The sequence below is a fragment of the Haliotis rubra genome, unplaced genomic scaffold, assembly GCF_003918875.1.
Source record: "Haliotis rubra isolate DU_JTF1 unplaced genomic scaffold, ASM391887v1 Scf116, whole genome shotgun sequence".
In the NCBI taxonomy this organism is placed as follows: Eukaryota; Metazoa; Mollusca; class Gastropoda; order Lepetellida; family Haliotidae; genus Haliotis; species Haliotis rubra.
In genome coordinates this window covers 1,442,171-1,460,517 of record NW_025765070.1, presented here as the reverse complement: position 1 = coordinate 1,460,517, position 18,347 = coordinate 1,442,171, and the positions used below count along the sequence as shown (strand labels likewise).

At 37.7% G+C, this 18,347-nt stretch overlaps 1 protein-coding gene across 4 annotated transcripts in view; it reads left to right on the top strand.

Annotated features, from left to right (window-relative positions):
• The first annotated feature begins 4,767 nt into the window (after window positions 1–4,767).
• The window catches only part of LOC124256249 (exonuclease 1-like), a 40,177-nt gene continuing 26,597 nt past the window's right edge, over window positions 4,768–18,347 (top strand). The window contains exons 1-3 of one of the 4 annotated variants that reach the window (XM_046690225.1): window positions 4,768–5,017; window positions 5,294–5,468; window positions 17,988–18,107. In XM_046690225.1, the coding sequence (XP_046546181.1) occupies window positions 5,392–5,468; window positions 17,988–18,107 (197 nt within the window). In that variant the 5' untranslated portion in view covers window positions 4,768–5,017; window positions 5,294–5,391. The remainder of the gene's footprint in view (window positions 5,018–5,293; window positions 5,469–17,987; window positions 18,108–18,347) is intronic. The other 3 variants (XM_046690217.1, XM_046690233.1, XM_046690241.1) reach the window with 3 other exon arrangements.

Genomic DNA, 18,347 nt, shown 5'->3' with positions numbered 1-18,347 from the left:
TGAGATGTAGGCAGAATGAGAGTAAACCAAAAATCCTTAATGGGATCCTTTGTCGCGTAATCTGCTAAATATATAGTATTCCCAGAAATTATTGAGAAAGTTGTTTCGGCAAATATCAAATACATGGATATAATCCATAGAAGTTTTACTCAAATGAATATGTTGAGATGTGATTCTCTTGCAGTCTAAAGCCCCATTTATACGACGAAATTTTGCATATATGCAGATTTGCTCATGTAAGCAAATTTACACACATGAGTAAAAGTATATTTGCTACGTGTTCGTACGAGGTTAGGGTGACATATAAGCAAACAGAAAAAAAATCATTAAACATTCGTTTCTGACATAACAATGGACAGGGTAAGACTGCATCTGCACCGCAGAAAAAGACAGCTGCCGTTTTACCTCAGTGTTCGGGTTTAATTCTTGGATGTACCACTGACAGGAGCATGAGAAGAAAACATAGATCAACACAATGGGATGATAGCATCGCTTTACATCGATTTAACGAAACAGATTGGTTTGAAAACTTCAGAATGAGAAAGGAAACGTTCTATCTGATATGTAATAGACTGAAAGATGATCTGTCTCCCTTGCCAAATACAGTAGAGGAACCACTTCACGTCCACAGGAAAGTTGCGATTGCAATCTATTGGATGGCATCATCGGCTGAATACAGGACAGTTGGAAATCTCTTTGGTATAGGGAAATCAACCGTATGTGTTTGTATTCATCAAGTGTGTGAAGCAATCCTGAAAAATATTTTTTGTCGAGGTTGTTAAATTCCCTGAAGGAGAATCACTGAAAAATGTTATTCATGGCTTTGAAGAAAGATGGAGATCTCCAAACTGTGCAGGTTCCATAGACGGCAGTCACATTCCTATATTTGCCCCTGAACATTCCCATGGAGAAACTTTTACTTATACCATGTAGCAAATTTGCACCTAGTGCTCGCTAGGTGTAAATTTACATATGTGTGTAAACTTTGCATATAAGCAAATGCGTTCATACGACCAAAATTGCTTACATAATTATATTTACATATGTGTAAAGTATACTCATGTGAGCAAATGTGGTCGTATGAATGGGGTATAAGTGTCTTTTCAGTACTTTGTGAGACCTCTTTGCCCTGCAATACACGACTGAATGCACCTAGGTACACTACTGATCAAATTTTGTAGGAAATCGGGTGACAGCGTATCTCAATATTCGACCACTTCTTTCTTCATATCCTGAATATTTATAAGTCCTTTTCGGTTTATTCTGTTCTTCATTAGTCCCCACATGTTCTCAATAGGGTTAAGATCTGGGCTGTAGCTGGACTTGTCTAAAACTTGAAATTTTGTGAAGCCCACAGTGTGTTTTGGGGTCCTTATCATTGTCACGGGTTCAGGTCTTGAGATGTCCCACGGACAATAAATGATGGGACGGGGAACCTCGCTTAAGATATCACCAGTTTATGCCTGTGAAATAATACGATCACAACATGAGAAAAAGGTTGCACGTCCGACATGGTCGGATGGTGACATGAAAGTCGCTTATATGTTATTATAGGAGAATACATAGGCAATAAACAATAGAATTATAGATATAAGCTTGGAATATAATAGTTATGCCATAATTGTATAATTGATAAAACAGTGGCGGATCCAGAGGGTGGGTGGGGTGGGGGTCGAACCCCCTTGAAAATGACTTTAGATCACATTGAAGATTTTTTTTTGCGTTGGCAGAGCCAATTGGGGGGTGGGGTGGGTGTGGGTGTCAGGGGGTTCGAACCCCCTCCTTTAAAAATTCCTGGATCCGCCCATGTAAAATATATATGACGTCACACATTAGCGCTTCGTCCCGGATATTTACAATTGATGTGACGTCACGCATTAGCGATCAATTATAATTATAAATAAAGATAATTTGGTATACTTTAGATATAAAATCATAATAATTAATCATTCACAGTCTTACATGCAATGCTAGTGCTTAAGTTAGAAAGTGATCCAAGCGAGAGAAAGTTTACATTACGCGGTCGCGATTAATTACTACCTTAATTAGATATATGATATTACTATGTTTATGATAATAATATATATACTTGATATGATATAGATGTAGAAAGAATATATGTAGAGAGGGTGCTTACCTGTGAAATAATACGATCACAACATGAGAAAAATGTTACACGTCCGACATGGTCGGATGGTGACATGAAAGTGTCACAGGCATGAAACGCACGTGATTTGGCGGGTAGACGCAAACGGGTGGCACGTACAACTCTCTACATATAGACGCTGGAGAAGCAGCCTTCTGGTGAAATAATAAGGGGAATAGAAGGCTGTCGGCGACATCTCTCTTTGTCAAACAAATGAACTAGCTATGTACAAGAACTTCAAACAAAAACTTCTTCCTCTTCCGATTCTTGACGAATGATGGCCCCGATGGCCCCATTGATCACTCTGCATCCAGGCTGGTTCTGAGTCAGGTAGGCCTCTCCGACTGCAGAGCTTCCATCTTGACAGGTGATGCAGGTTGAACGCTGAAGACAGCAGAGATTGTGGGGTCTTCTGGTTCCACAGGAGTACTTAAGGGCGGCGTTGAAGTCGACCTTTCCGGAACAGAAGTGCTGGAAAATCCAATTATCTTCATACAGTATTCGGGCCGTTGGAAGCAGGGGATCATTTAAGATGTCAACATATCGTTCCTTCATTAAATTTCCAGTGAAAATACACAAAGACGCCACTCCATGTGATGATATCCCACCCAACATGTGAAATTTCGGGCTATGTTTTGGGCGTTGGTTAATAGGTTTCATGGTATCTTTTGTCCACATTTTCACACAGTTCGGTAAAAGACAGACATAACTTTCATCAGAAAAGAAAACATTATCTCAATCTTGATTTTCGTGAGCCCTACACCAGTTTAAACGTCATTCTGTTTGTGCATTGTTCATCAATGGTTTGGGAATTCCGCGCTTTTTCATCCAGTTAAGTCTTTGTAATTCTAGTCTAAAGGTTTCATTACATAACTGAGGACTTCCTCTATCAATCATCTGATTTCTGATGTTCTCAAGGCCTTTCAATTTTCCCCTACTCACAATCAGACCAAGTCCCCGGCGATCCGTAGTACTGAACTTCCTTGGCCTCCCTGCCCCTGTCTTGTGCTCTTGAAATCTATAACCAGATAACTCTTTTGCATTTGTCATACCCCTTTCAAAATCATATAGAACCAGCTTTCTTTTCTCTTCTGCTGTCTAGTCTGCCATGTCAACAAAGGAAGCCGTCTGCTACACCAGGGGAGATAACTCTTGATGTAGTAAGGTTCATTCTTAAGCCTACTGGAGTTGCCTCCCGTACTGAGTACTTGCTACATAATGTAATTACACCAATTTCAAAATTCTTTTATCTGTATCAGGAAACAAAGATTTTCTCAATAATTTCTGGGATAGCTGTAAATTCATAAAGTTATTAACTGGCCTTAAATGAATGATGAAAAATAAACATGGTGTAGACCTGTATATGTCATCAAACATGGGTTACAGCAAGAGAGTAGCAATTAAGACTTCGAGGGGATCGACACTGTTTTCAGGATATGAACGGAACTTCATTGTTGCATTGGAAAATCATATAAGCATTTGCTGTGTACTAAAGTTAAAAACTATACTCATGCCAATAATGGTTGTCACCCCCCTCCCTACCCCAACCCCCCTCCAATTAAAAAAATTAAAGGGGGTGACAACCATTATTGGCATGAGTATATATACATGTATACCTAAGTAATGTTATAAATTTTCTAAGCAATACCAAAGTGGGGTAGATATATGTAATGTGTGTATATAAAATGTGTGTTTTTTATATCATATGTCAATAGATATCACATTGATACATGACATGATTAAATAGCGAGGTAAAAAAAACCCCAGAAATAGGATCAAATTGGATCATTCATCATACCATCCACGTATAAGACATAAGTAAATCCGAAAAAGCTTATCCACTGCTGGGATACTTCATTACAATCAGACAAGAACTATACAGGAGATATTTTCACACAACGGAAACTGATGGGCATCAATTGTCTTGTCAATTGTGGTTCTTATTGTCTCATTGTTTCGGTTGAAATTATGTCAAGGTGGACAGGTGCCCAGTGGATCAGTGTAGTTTTAATCACTTGGCTACCCAATCGCCCCGAATAAATATCAGGGAAACGCGAAGAAGGTAATCTTACACTAAACAGGCTTATTTTACTGTTACCTCTTTTTGAAACTGAAACTTCTAAACTCTCAGATTAGAAAATTACATTTGGAAAGATGAACAGGTGAAAATAATTACTTCAGAATGTGTTTTCAGCAATAATTAAAGGACCATTCATGATTTATGGCTAGGTGTGTGTGTGATGATTTATAAGGAGAAGCATGGACAAGGTAAATCACCTTCATGTCGTGTACTAAATCAACATCATCGTTATTATTTCCATCAATGCATCATTGATGGTCGATTGCTCCTGCGATGTAGAATACAAATAAAGTGAAATAGAGTTGTCGTCATTTGTTGTTAAAAACACTAGCCAATATGAAATACTTCATGAGGGGCACGAGAAAAATGCAAGTTGGTCACATTCCACTAAACACCACGGTCTCTGAACGACCCCGAGCCACACAGCTGGGATCCTGTCTAGAAGGTGGCTAAAAGCGCTAAGCCTGCGGCGCGTACCAAGAGTTGAACTAGTTTCAGTGTTCGAAAAGTTTGTTTATGTGGATTGTGGACGAATAAAAGGCTCAGCGAGTGTTGCGCCATTTTTGCCTGTAACGTAGGGAATAATTTATTTACAAGTGAAAGTGAAATGACACAGAAGAAATATTTATTTATTAATGTACGAAGGAAAATCTGTAGGGGCCCTTCTGTTGTAATTTCTTGTAGAAATTCATTCCTTTGCCGGAATTCCTATTCGTTTGTTCATATCGTTCCAGAATTTGAAACAATTTCCTTCAATGTGGCGGGAGATCTGAGTGCATGACGTTTTGCTGGTATGTTACTTGACATTATATCAACGTAAGCTAAAATTATTAACAAAAACTAACACAACAATTACTAGAGAACTCACAAAAATAACTCAAAGCCTAAAAATTAATTACAATATATATAGGGTCGAACCACGTAGCGTTGTTAACCTCTGTTAATCTGTTAATCGGCGGAAGAAAGAATATGGGGGAACGGGAGGAACTCTTCCCACATGCTAACTACATGATGCTACCTCAATATCATTAATGATGTTAATATGTCCCACAATCTTTCTTTTTTAGATTTCAAAGAATGGGTATAACTGGACTCCTGCCATACTTGAAAAATATCCACACTCCAGTCAATGTTTCACAGTTTGAAGGTTGGACAGTTGCAGTAGATGCATACTGTTGGCTTCATAAAGGTGCATTTTCATGTGCTGACAAATTGGCACTTGGTGAAACCTCTGACCAGTACGTGAGTTTTCAAGCATAATCATATATATTTGATCCATTCAACATGTTCAAGTTGAAAAAATGACTGCAAATCTGCTGCAAATTGTTTTAATTTTCAGCTATGTGGGAGTATTTCTGTGTGGTGTAAAGCAACAGGCAAAGCAATTACTTCAGCTCACCTTTTGTTGACTAAATGCCCCCATATGTTTACGGAAGTGACCTCATGAACTACGCTCACTCGTGTTCCGGTAGGCAGAAAGCAGCAATGTCTGACGATAACAATGAGAACCGGTGTAGCGTAAAAAGCAAACAATGATCAGATTATGTACTTAATCCTCTCAATGCTGCTGTCGAACCCATTCGACAGGAGAGCAGCATAATGATATTCCCAAATAAAACTTGCAATAATTATTCAACAAGTCGGATTTACATGTCATTTGAATTATGTATGGAATGAACTTATTCTCAGGTTTCTAAATATATAATCTTCAATTAGTTTATGTACCTTAAAACGAAACGTCTGCGAAATAAAGATTTGTTCGCCAAAATACTCGTTACACACCCGGAAATAACGGCCATTTTTTTACTTCAGGCACATCACGTCTAATATTTTCTTCATAATGAAATAATTTTTTTTAATAATTTGATCAGTATTTTTGTTCTTTGGTCAAGAGAAAACACTGAAGTTTCCCATTTCCTAAAAATTAGTAACTTTCGGTTTAATTATTTATAAACAAAAACAATCTCAATGTTACATCACTGATTGGATGGATAGGAACGATCATGGCAATGGTGGTAAACAAACAACTCCACATGCATCGTGATACCGAAAAAAATGTGCCATCCTTTTGATAGATCCAACTGCTTTCGTTGGAATGAATTACATTGTCTCATTTAGGTAAATGGTATTGTCTTTGTAACAAAATTATCATATTTATCGAGTTTATAATGATTTTGTTGGATAAACCTTCCCACACTGACATTGTTGACAGCTGTGGGTGACGTATAAGGGCATGCCCAAACTCGCAGGAAAGCACGTAGGGCATGGCACTCATGGAGGTAAAATAGGCACGAGTTGGAAAACGACCATTGATACATTTTCTAAGTTGATTCAAATTCCCGTAAAATCCAAATATATAATAGAATTAAGTTTTCAATCACCTTCAATTCGTTATTGTTTGCTGTTTTCAACAGAAGTTGGCATTTTTTGCTTGCGTTGTACATTTTGTCCCCTCAATATTGCTGCCGGTGCGTAGATCTTTATTTTTACAAATTCGAAGTCGTAATGGATCTCGTGGGCGATGATTTTCGAATAATGTTCTAACACGGGGAGATATTATAAAATGTCAGTATGTCATAACAATAAAATAATATTGTTATGTGTCTATCGTCACAAGGACAATTCTGGTGATTGAAGATGCACTGAGTGTCAAGCCAAAAAAACAGAGTTGTTACGTATGTAAAGTCGACGATCAAATGAGTGCAGCTTGTGTGGTTCTCTCATGTTTATGTTTACCTTCTGCCTACCAGAAGTACTCGGGCGCGTCATGTGATCAAAACACTGACGTCACTGTGGTCACTGTGGTCTTCCCTATTGGGTAACTTTTAAAAAATTTCTTCTCATACATACTGTTCTCAGGATAAAGCCCTGTGAAGATCTGGGTTAGAATTGGTCTTCAGTAACACGTGCTTGTCGTAAAATCCGACTAACAGGATTGGTTGGTCAGGCTCGCTTACTTGGTTGACACGTCATCGTATCCCAAATTGCGCAGATTGATGCTCATGCTGTTAACTGGATTGTTTGGTCCAGACTCTATTATTTATGGATCGCCACCTTATAGCTGGAATGTTGCTGAGTGCGGAGTTTAACAACAAACCAACCTATGATAAAGGCCTGTTAAAATGTCATGTTGATTGATTTGATGTTTTTTGTTTAACTCTGTAATCTGCCTTTTACGTCAAGCATGGGTTGCTGAAGACCAATTCTAACCCAAATGTTCACGGGTGTGCCGTGTTGAAGGATTATGAAGCAGTATTCACTATTCAAGTATTTATGTATCAATGTATGTGGAATTTTACAAGGATGCTGTCTACAGTATTTTGTGTAGCCTGTGAAAAGACATTTCTGTGCATAGGATTGCTGGAATTGATGTCTGTTATCCTTTTTTCGTGGTTTTTATTTCACAGGGCTTAAAAATCCATGTGATTGTCTGCTTTTTGCCATGTCAAGTGGTCTGAAGGCACTGGTGCTGTGAAACACCCATGAAAGTTTTTAATTTTATCACTTGTGGATATTTGTTACTTTTGAGTGTGCTCAAGTTTGTGCATTAAAGGGAAACTCCAGGCTCCGGATAATTTTTCAACATCAGGGGTATGTACTCCTTATTTTTTTCAATATAGGAGTGCTGGAAAGCACTGAAGAGTACATTTACTGATGTATGTATAGGTTAATCACCCTTACAAGGTAGTTATTTAAATAAACTCTGCGAGGACTTTAGCCCGAGTCTTGTTTCTTGTCTTGTTTGGTCTTGTTTGACCAATCAAATTTAACTGTAGCAACAGGGATTCCCCAAACACAAGGGAAACACCAATGTGTTGCTATCACGTACATCCAAAGATGGACACCTCTTGAAATCAGATTGATATGTTTTAGATAAATATGTCTGTAAATGATTCTCAGACTGTACACCATTGCTGTGGTGGGTATGTGCTACGTTTTCTAAATTATTTCCTACCGTATGGTGAATATTTTTTATCTATACATACGCCGATACGGCCCTTATCTGGAGCCCTGAAACCCCAACCTTTAGTCATCCAGCCAGCGCCATTTTAATGGGCTATCTTTTTCAAATTATCTTCCCTTCACTAATCCGCTAGGTGCTCTGATCGGGACGGTCCAACCTTAAAGGTCACATGCAACATAAAACACAACTTTGCAGATTCTGATACCTTTCGGTATGGACTTACAGATACAAATCATCAAAAATGCAAATTCAACTTATTAATTTGAAAATAACGTGATGAAAATACCCCTGCGAAATCGGAGTTCAAACGATTCACTAAATTCACCCCAGCTTGGGGTGAAAAGTGGTTTCAACACCTGTGCTGCACTCATAGCGCATGCACAGTGAATAGGTTCGCGCAACTTGGAAGCGGGATGTCCGGATTATAAGGTCATGAGCAGGAGTAGTCTAATCAAAACAATTAGCTTAATCATGTCTAGACTAGATTATTGTAACAGTCTCCTCTATGGCATCAACCATGACCTCCTTACACGCCTTCAAAAAATCCATAATACTGCAGCAAGAATTTCCACCAGGGCGTCCAAACGGTCACACATCGATGCCCGTAGAGGCAAGGATCCATTTCAAAACATTATGTCTTGCTTATAGATGTCAGCATGACCTAGCTTCAGCATATCTCCGTGAACTAATCTTAGATCACAAGGCCCCAAGAAACCTCCGGTCAGACCACCAACATCTCTTGTCTGTTCCAAGAACTAAACTGAAACTCTTTGGTGAAAAGGCTTTCAGTGCATCAGCCCCAATACTTTGGAACACTCGCCCTCCTGCCATAAAGAATTCATCAACTATTGTGTCTTTTTAGTCCAAGTTAAAAACCCACCTCTTTGCTAAATATTTCTCTGAGTGATCTCTTCCAGTTCTGTTGAGACTCTTTTACTGTTTGTACAGTATATCAGCACAGGAGTGTGACACTTCCACAAGCGCTTTGAGCATGCATGCTGGATGGACTATAACGCTATACAAATACCAATATATATATGATCTGTAGGGAAAGTACAATTTTAGAAGGACGAGTGGAAAGTTCATATTACTTGCCCTACAGGGTGAGTGCAGATTTTAAAAATTTTCAAGCCCTGTCATGCCCCCGAGTTCGGTCTCTGTCACATTATGTAATTACACAGACAGGTAGGTGTGATACTTGTACACATGACATGTTATGATGTCTGTTGATTGCAAACTGTTATACACCAAACATGAGCATGTATTTACAAAACCCAACATCTCTATATACACACACACAATGAGTCGTGAGGGCATCTGCCAATGAACCAGCCAATGAAAGGCTTCATTACACTTGAGTGCACACCCACCCGCTCTGACTGGGTTCGGTATCCCGGGTGATTCGTTTCGAGGGAAGTAAACCCAAGTACCAAATATTGCACTTTTGATTTGTGATTGTACGCTTATAATTTTGTTTATATGTTTTTTCATAACCAGCAATGTATATTATATGTCATGAATAAGTGCAGGGGTGGAAATAACTTTAAAATTGCTAGTGTACACCGGTACAGTGGCACATGTAAAATCACTTGCCCTGATAACTTTTCCCCTGTACCAGACGATTTTCTTGCTGATTTTTTAGATAAACAACATAATTAACATTGGGAAGTCAACTGGACATTGGTACAGCGTGATGTACACATTTGCTTGTCCAACTGGAAAAAACTCTGAACTTGGAAGTCGGGCAATGTGTTCTTTTCACCCCTGAAGTGATAATTGTTTTAATTGTTTGTTTTTTTGGTTGCATGTGACCATTAAACTGACAGTGCATTTCGTTTGCGCGATGCGAGCTTTACGTGTTACCATGGTTACCACTACACTTGGAGATAGTTAACCAGTACAGCCTTCACCTTCGCCGGTGACTTTCACGCTAAAGTAATGCTGGAAATGCTTGGAAAATGCTTTTTGGCTTCAATATCAAGTTGATGAATGTGACACAAGATAAAAGCACATATATGATACAGATACATGTACGACTCTACCTATGGATATTAAAGCTCAGGTGAAAAAATGCACTTGAGGGGTGACTTCACAGGAGGAAATTTTGACGTTTAACAACATTCGTAAATATTCTAAGTACAAACTGTAGTTTTTAAATACAGACTATAATTATTCATATAGCCTCAACTAATGAAATTATATAAATGATTGTAAAAAGTTTTGTTGTTTTTTTGAACATCTATATGTAAAAAAGATGGAACTCTAGTAGTAGTTATATTCAAAATAATTACGTAAAAAAAGTCTTAATTCAAATTATCGTGTTCACCCATAGAAGTTTCACTTCGTGTATGAGCACTGAACTGGCAACTTGCGACTTGATATCTCTGCAGAACAATTAATTTCAAATTTATACCAGTATTTCATACTGGAGAAACAAAGGGGGAAACCTCTAGTCAGCTATGACAGGGTTTACTATAGAATGTGTAAAGCTCTTAATTTGACATATAGTCAGGTTTACAAAGTTGTAAACAAATCAGTTACCTCAGGGGTCTTGTCAAAATCAAAACCAGGTAGGAAACACAAACTGGATAGCTTTGATAAGGGTGTCATGCGCCGTGCAGTTTATAAACTGTATGAACGCAAAATCCCACCGACGTGTGCTAAAATATAAGATGAGATCAAAGATACAATAAATGTCTCGAAAACAACACTTATTGTAGCTCTGGTAGAAATGGGGTTCAGGTACACCAAAAGGGGAGATGACAGAGCTGTGTTTAGAGAAAAGTACTCAATCCTGTCCATGCGATCAGCTTATCTCAGAACAGTTGAACATGTTGAAGAATACTGCAATTTGGGGTTTCAACTTATATACCTTGATGAAACCTGGTGTAATAAAATTCACTCAACTGATCGGATGTTGCTTCCTTCGGATTGTTCTAAGGCACCAGTATTACCATCAGGCAAAGGTAGATGCCTACAATCACGCGTCATGTTAAACCCTGAATCTGTATACAGTATCTTCTAAAAATGCCACTCAAAGAAAACACAACACAAATATTTAGCAGGTATATAACTGAGGAAGAATGTTCAATTACCTGTAAAGTAAACAGTCACGGAAGAATTATGTCAATCATCACCTACATGTAGTGATACAATGTTCAAATACTAATTTGACAATGAGTGGAAATCGCTGAAATCTATCTTTTGGGGTATCTGCAAGGGTTAAGAAAATTCTATCAACACTCATTCATGAAAAGCAAACAGTGTTCATCCCTGGCAGATATATTAGCGACAACACTAGGATACTCTATGATATTATGTTTGAAATGAAGGAAAGAAAGAAAAGTGGCATGTTACTGTTAATTGATTTCGAAAAAAGCTTTTGATATTGTCTATAAAGATTTCATTATGATAGTAATAGAAAAATTTGGCTTTGGTAGAAAATGGATCTCAATCCTGACAAGTAATGCCGGCTCTTATGTCAGGTATTACCTTGAGTCCTGTATCTGAGGGTCCCTGGGACTCATACTCTTAATTTTCAGGGGTCCTGGACTACTTAAATATTATTACTAATACTGTTATTGTATTGTGTATCATTATCATCACATTAATTGTTACAGTAATGAAATTGCAAATGATACCATAACTCAGCTAGTAGCAAACTCAGTGATAATTTATTGTTACTTGATTGGAATTTTTACAAAGTATTTGGACTTTTTCTTCGTCCCTGTGGATGCGCTAATAAATTTTGTTGCATCCATTGTCAATTTTTATGAGCAAAGGACGCAGGAATTCGCGTCCTGTAAATCCCTGGATCTACTAAAGAACCAGTGATGCCCAAAAAGGAACTAGCCTCCAATATGTTGACAGTCGACAAACACAAAAGTAGCACTGAAGTGAATCCAGCAACTCCCTCAGCGACGGTAACCACCTCCGCAGCGACAGTAACTTCATTGCCGACAGCAAAACACACCTCAACGACCACCCGTCCCTCGGGAACATTCACGGTAAACGAACTTGTGTTTACTAACCCAGCAAAAGAACCTTCCATGACAATAACGGCCTCTATTACAAATGCCACAATGACTTCAACCTTGAAGGTTTCTTGTGTTCAACTTTTCAATGTAATTAGAGACACAAAGCCGTATTTACCCTTGTTACTTGTCTTTACTGTCCAAGAGTTGCTACAGGTCTAGAGGTTTTACCACGTCCAGAGGTTTTACTAAACGTTGAAATTTAACCTGCTTTGAGGTACCCCTTCTCAAGATCGTATGGAACTTACAAAGGAACTTTATGATCTAGTGGACAGTCTGGACTGCAATATTTTGACCAGACACATCCCAGGGAACATCAACACCCTTGCAGATGCTCTATCAAGCCAGAACAAGATCCTATCGACAGTAAGTTGTGGTCCGATTAATTGAAATAATCGAAGATCGGTCGCAGTGACCAAACGACCAAGCAATCGATCAAATTTTCTCATAATTGAACACAAACGATTTTGGAACTACTGTTTTTAGTGTTTGAAACATTTGACGATGGAACATATCTTAGAAGTTGTCAGGGCCTGAAAACATGTTTAATTCTTAGAAAACTCACTTCACTTACTGAAAAGCCATGACTGAATATTTCTTGAAGATTCCAGGAAGTTTATGTTCATGATATATTAGTCATCACTTTAAAGTGGCAAGTTGCATCATGTTATACATATATGCAATAATAATCGACAGAGTGTATGCTTCACCCGGAAGCCATCAGGCAGATAGCGATGAAATGGGAACAACCTCATAGATCTTTGCAATATCACCCCAGTCCGAGATCTTTAAGCTTATGCAGTGGATGTCATGACAATATCTTGAGAGTGAAGTACTGCTTATGCATTTCTACTGACATCGCTCATTCCACAGGTCCTAGCTAAGATCAAGAAATCACATCATGATGTTTCTGGTGGAACAAGCATGGCTGACATGATCATTGTTCCAAGACCTACTATTTCTACTTGCAGACTAACCATTATGTTTCCTCACTGGCCAATGCTTCTCAGACAACCAAAGTCAGGGTTCCATCGCAAGTGATCAGCTCCACCTACCTGACACTTGGAGTCAGCAAGGATTTCAGAATGCATTTCTTCAGCTGTTATGCAGTCAGTCAGAGCTTCAACATCGGCTTTATGTAAATACAACTGGGACCTGTTTCAGCTGTAGGGAATCAGATCAGAAACAATGTCTCTATAACGGTGCTGATGGTTGCTTAATTTTGCTACATCTCAGAAAAGATCAACATCTTCTGCATGGAAACAGAGATGTTATCGCTCGGCATTAGCATCCCTTCTTACTGAACAAGGAATACATATTGGGAAAGATCCAGTTCTTACCAGTATGTTACAATCATTTGAACTAAAGGATACCCCAAGGCTTATTTTGTCCCAATTCAAGATATGCTTTCGCAACACAGAGGCCAACATATACTGAGACGGGATACCATGAGAGTTAAAATTAAACTCAGATCTGAGGTTGATAGTTGTGATCCAAGAAGGCTCTCTTGCCGCATGTAGTTGTGTCTACAAATGGTAGACTACCACTAAAATTGGCAGCAGGTTATATCCAATCAGGGATATAACTTGGTCTTCATTTGAGTTAACCGGAAGTAACGTCATCATGACATCATCAAAGTACACTTAACCAGAAGTGACATCATCAGGTTGTATTTGTGATGTAGGGGCGACGGGGTAGCCTAGTGGTTAAAGTGTTTGCTCGTCACGCTGAAGACCAGTGTTCGATTCCCAACATGGGTACAATGTGTGAAACCCTTTTCAGGTGTCCCCTGCCGTGATATTGCTGGAATATTGCTAAAAAGCGGCGTAAAACCAAACTCACTCACTCACTCTTTGTGATGTCATCAGAGGTACCTTTAACCGGAAATTACGTCGTAGTCCAATAATGATAATAGTTCTTTGAGTACTGCCTCCAATAATTGATTGCTTGTTTTCCTGAAACTTGTTTCTGATCCACAGATTTAACATGAATACAATCTTTAAAACCCATTGTTATCTTCTTCATAGTTGCCTTCTCAAATGCTTCAAGTTGGAGTTTCCTTTAGTAAGGAACTCTGGGATTCCGGGCCTCTATCTCAAGTGTTAGAGGTAGTATTCTATCAGTTATTATCATTGTTGGACTACAACATAATTTCCGGGTAAGGGTACCTCTGAAAACATTTAAATAATGCTTGAAAATTACATAATGTGATATAAGATAAGTATTATAAATATTCAATTGATAATAACATATTTTCAATATCATTAAAAAATATCGCAGACCATTTATTCTTTTTTAATATGTGGGACTCTTTATTTTATTGCAGCTCTACTTATTTACCTCTTAACCTGCTCATATACCTAAGGCCATAACGCTTCCCAGCTGGCTGCTTATTAGCCAGTGACCACATCATGACTTGCTAAGGCAGAAATTTGTTTATACATCTGTATATTAAGTTTTTTTTCATAAAATGTATTTAAATTGTTGTGAAACTGTGTTTAGGATTGTTGTTCAGCTGAAGTTGAGAGTCATGGTCAGGGGTATTAGTGAGCCCTGTTCAAGGTTTTTTGCTTATTCTCTGTTTTAATTATAAACCTTGGTATAGCCATGTACTTAAATGTGTTGAAGGGCAAGTGTAAATGATTATTTATTTTGTTTATGCACCATTGTTAATGTGTAACTTGGTAAACATAAAAGTGAATAATGCTAAGACAAAACGTTAATCAGAATTCAGGACGGTGCGTGAATTATCAGCCTTTGATTTGACATTTTTGATGCCAGCAGTCATGAAAGATTTGAAATGCCTATTAGAATACCCAGGTTTGCTCATTTTGAGTACCATTCAAAGAATCTGTGTGTATCAAAACAGATTTGTAGGAATATTTTTCAGAATACAGCTTGTCCGCTGTGTCAGCACTTCCATTTCTCTGAAAATTAGTGCTGCAACGGTATACTGCGGTATTTACTCTCGGATCGATTTATGCTTCAGATTGTGCTGATTTCGGTTCAGTCGGTAAGCAGCATAACATTAGCTAAATAATGCAACAAGGCTTATAATTGGTTCAGTTCAAGCCAATTGCTTTGACTGATAAGCAAGACAGTTTAGTGTTTGTGAAAAAAAACCCGACCCGTCTGATTGGCTCAGTTCAGCCAATCACTATCACTGACACTGATGATGGTGGATATTTTCTATTGTCTTATATTCCAAGACATTGAAATGTACTTGATGACTTATTCTATTTTATTTTATGTCAAGGATAAGATTATCTTTATATATTTATCCAGTTGTATCGCCCAAATCATTCAGTTGCGGACTACTTTTGTGTTGTATGTTTTTCAGTCAGCAAGCCTTCCACAAGCACCGTATATTTTTGGAGTCGAGCAGATGACTTAGATTGCGAATGCCAGAAATAGACACGAAATGATAAAATCACATTATGTTATTTTTGCAAACATGCTTTGCATTTTGTTTGATCTGCTTTTATGTATTTCCAATGATCTGTGATGAAGAATCAATCATGTCACATATGGTAAATTCTTTCATAATCTAGTGCAAGTCAATCAGTGAACTACTTTCCATTTTAGTACTAATCACTGCGTCAATTCTTTGTTTGGTTGATAACATTGGAAGAGTCAACATTGATATTTGGCTTTATTTGTGGCATGGCAGAAGAGGTTGTCCATAATGCTGAACCTCTTTATGCATTTGGATAATTGAACTCATTATCAAACATAAGTTTGCACTTTAACATTCAATTTTACATTCTGCTTCAGGAGGCAGTTTATTGCTTCTGTAATTTACCTGCTAATTTTAAACTGTGATTTTTTTGTAAATTACATTTTTATACTATAATGAACATATTTCTCAAGATGTTCTCCTTTCTTTCCATCAACTTGTCCTAAACGGAAGACATTTCCACTTTCAAAAATCTCATTTCCATCACCATTGCTCATTCAGTCACCTTTGTACATGCATTTAATAATGAAATTCACATTAATTGGAAACATCCTGATGACACCTATCACTGTTATAGCCACTTGATATCAAGATTTAGCTTTGTATTTGCTTATTACCTTCCATATATTTCAGTCACCTTCCATTATTATCAAGAAGAAATTTTCTTGTGCTGTAACTATAATCTAGTGCTTGTGTTTACAGTAGTACATTTTGCCTATTATGTGTGTGTCATATTATTTCATGTGGTTGTTTTTATTTCTAAATACAAACCAATTACAATTTTAAACAACTCATGGTTAGTTTTCTTTGCTTTCACTTATTATACCCCCGCTACGAAGTTACGGGGGTATATAGCGTTCATTCCGTCCGTCCGCCCCGAAACTTTGTCCGGAGCATAACTCTTAAAGTTTACATGCTAGGTTCACCAAACTTCACACACATGTTAATCATTACCCATTGATGTGCCTTTTGCTATTTTAAAGTTTTTTCAGAATTTTGTATTTTTTGCTGTTTCCATGGAAACATGACTTGGTGCCAAATGTGTTTGATGGTTTTGTCCATGGCATATCTCTTAAAGTTTACATGCTAGGTTCACCAAATTTCACACACATGTTAATCATTACCCATTGATGTGCCTTTTGCTATTTTAAAGTTTTTTCAGAATTTTGTTTTTTTGCTGTTTTCATGGAAACACGACTTAGTGCCAAATGTGTTTGGTGGTTTTGTCTGGAGCATATCTCTTAAAGTTTACATGCTAGGTTCACCAAACTTCACATACATGTTAATCATTACCCACTGATGTGCCTTTTGCTATTTTAATTTTTTTTTCAGAATTTGTTTTGTTGTTGTTTCCATGGAAACATGACTTGGTGCAAAATGTGTTTGATGGTTACCTGGCCACAGCATATCATCGAAACTATACATGCTAGGTTCACCAAACTTAATACACAAGTTAATCATGACCCACAGATATTCCATGTGCTAAAAAATAACAATCTTCATCTACGTCCACTTCATTGAGTGCAACAAGTTCAGTTGTATGTCAGGTTTCCACGGAAAACACAAAAAAATAATGTTTCCATAAATTATTACTGTAATCAGTACATGGCAAAACTATTATCTAACATGTATATAAAGTTTAGTAGAGTCAAGGAGAAAGTCTTGTGAGCTGCTGATCCTTGTCACATTATATATATCAATATCAGTCATTTCCATGTCCCAAAGTGGGAAGCTGTGCTCACTTGTTTTACTTGTGAGATTGTGGGCTGGAAACATTAGATGTATTGCACCAGTGTGTACTTGTAATTTGTACAGTTGAAATGTTAAAAATCAGTCAGTAAATACAGAATATTTTATGAATTCATATTTTTGTTCATTTTACAGATACCTATCTGTAGTTCTAAGTAAATCTTATCCAACTTTTGTTGGATGACTTGCTCATGTCAAAGACCTTTGTCATTTGATGTTTCATTTCTGTTTTCAGATGTAGAGAAATGAACAGGAAAAAAGCAGCAGCATGTTATCACTGAGTGAAAGAAAATGTGTTTAGTTTGTGTGAACTTAAATTGGCTTTAATACCTCCATGGTGGCCATGCAACTGCCAGAAGCTGAACCTCGGCATATGTCGTTTTTCTCTTGAAAACATCATGTTCTGTTCAGATGTATAACATTCAGTGTTTCAGGCCTGGCTTTATTTGTGCAGACACTATTTGAAACTGTTGATTACTTGTCAATGTAAGTTATAACACAATGGCACTGTTTTGTCTAGGTTAATGCATATTGACATATATTTCATGAATTTCCAGGTATGTCCGTTACTGCATGAAATATGTGAATAACATGCTGAAGAAGAAAATCCGACCCATTCTGGTATTTGATGGGTGTCGTTTACCTTCTAAGAAAGATGTTGAGAACACTAGAAGAGAGTAAGTCATAAATTGTTTTACCATGCTATTGTGTATCATGAATGCACAATGCCATTTAGAAAGTGGTCAGATGTAACACATGTTGTATTTTGGATTACACTTTCTCAGTAAAGTACAGATTCTAGTACTTTTGTTGGGTTGAGTCTCACCCAAGATTCTAACCCACACCCTCAGAGACATGCACCTAATCACCAGCACACAAAGTGAAAGCCTCGGTGGCTGAGTTGGTCGGGTGGCTAA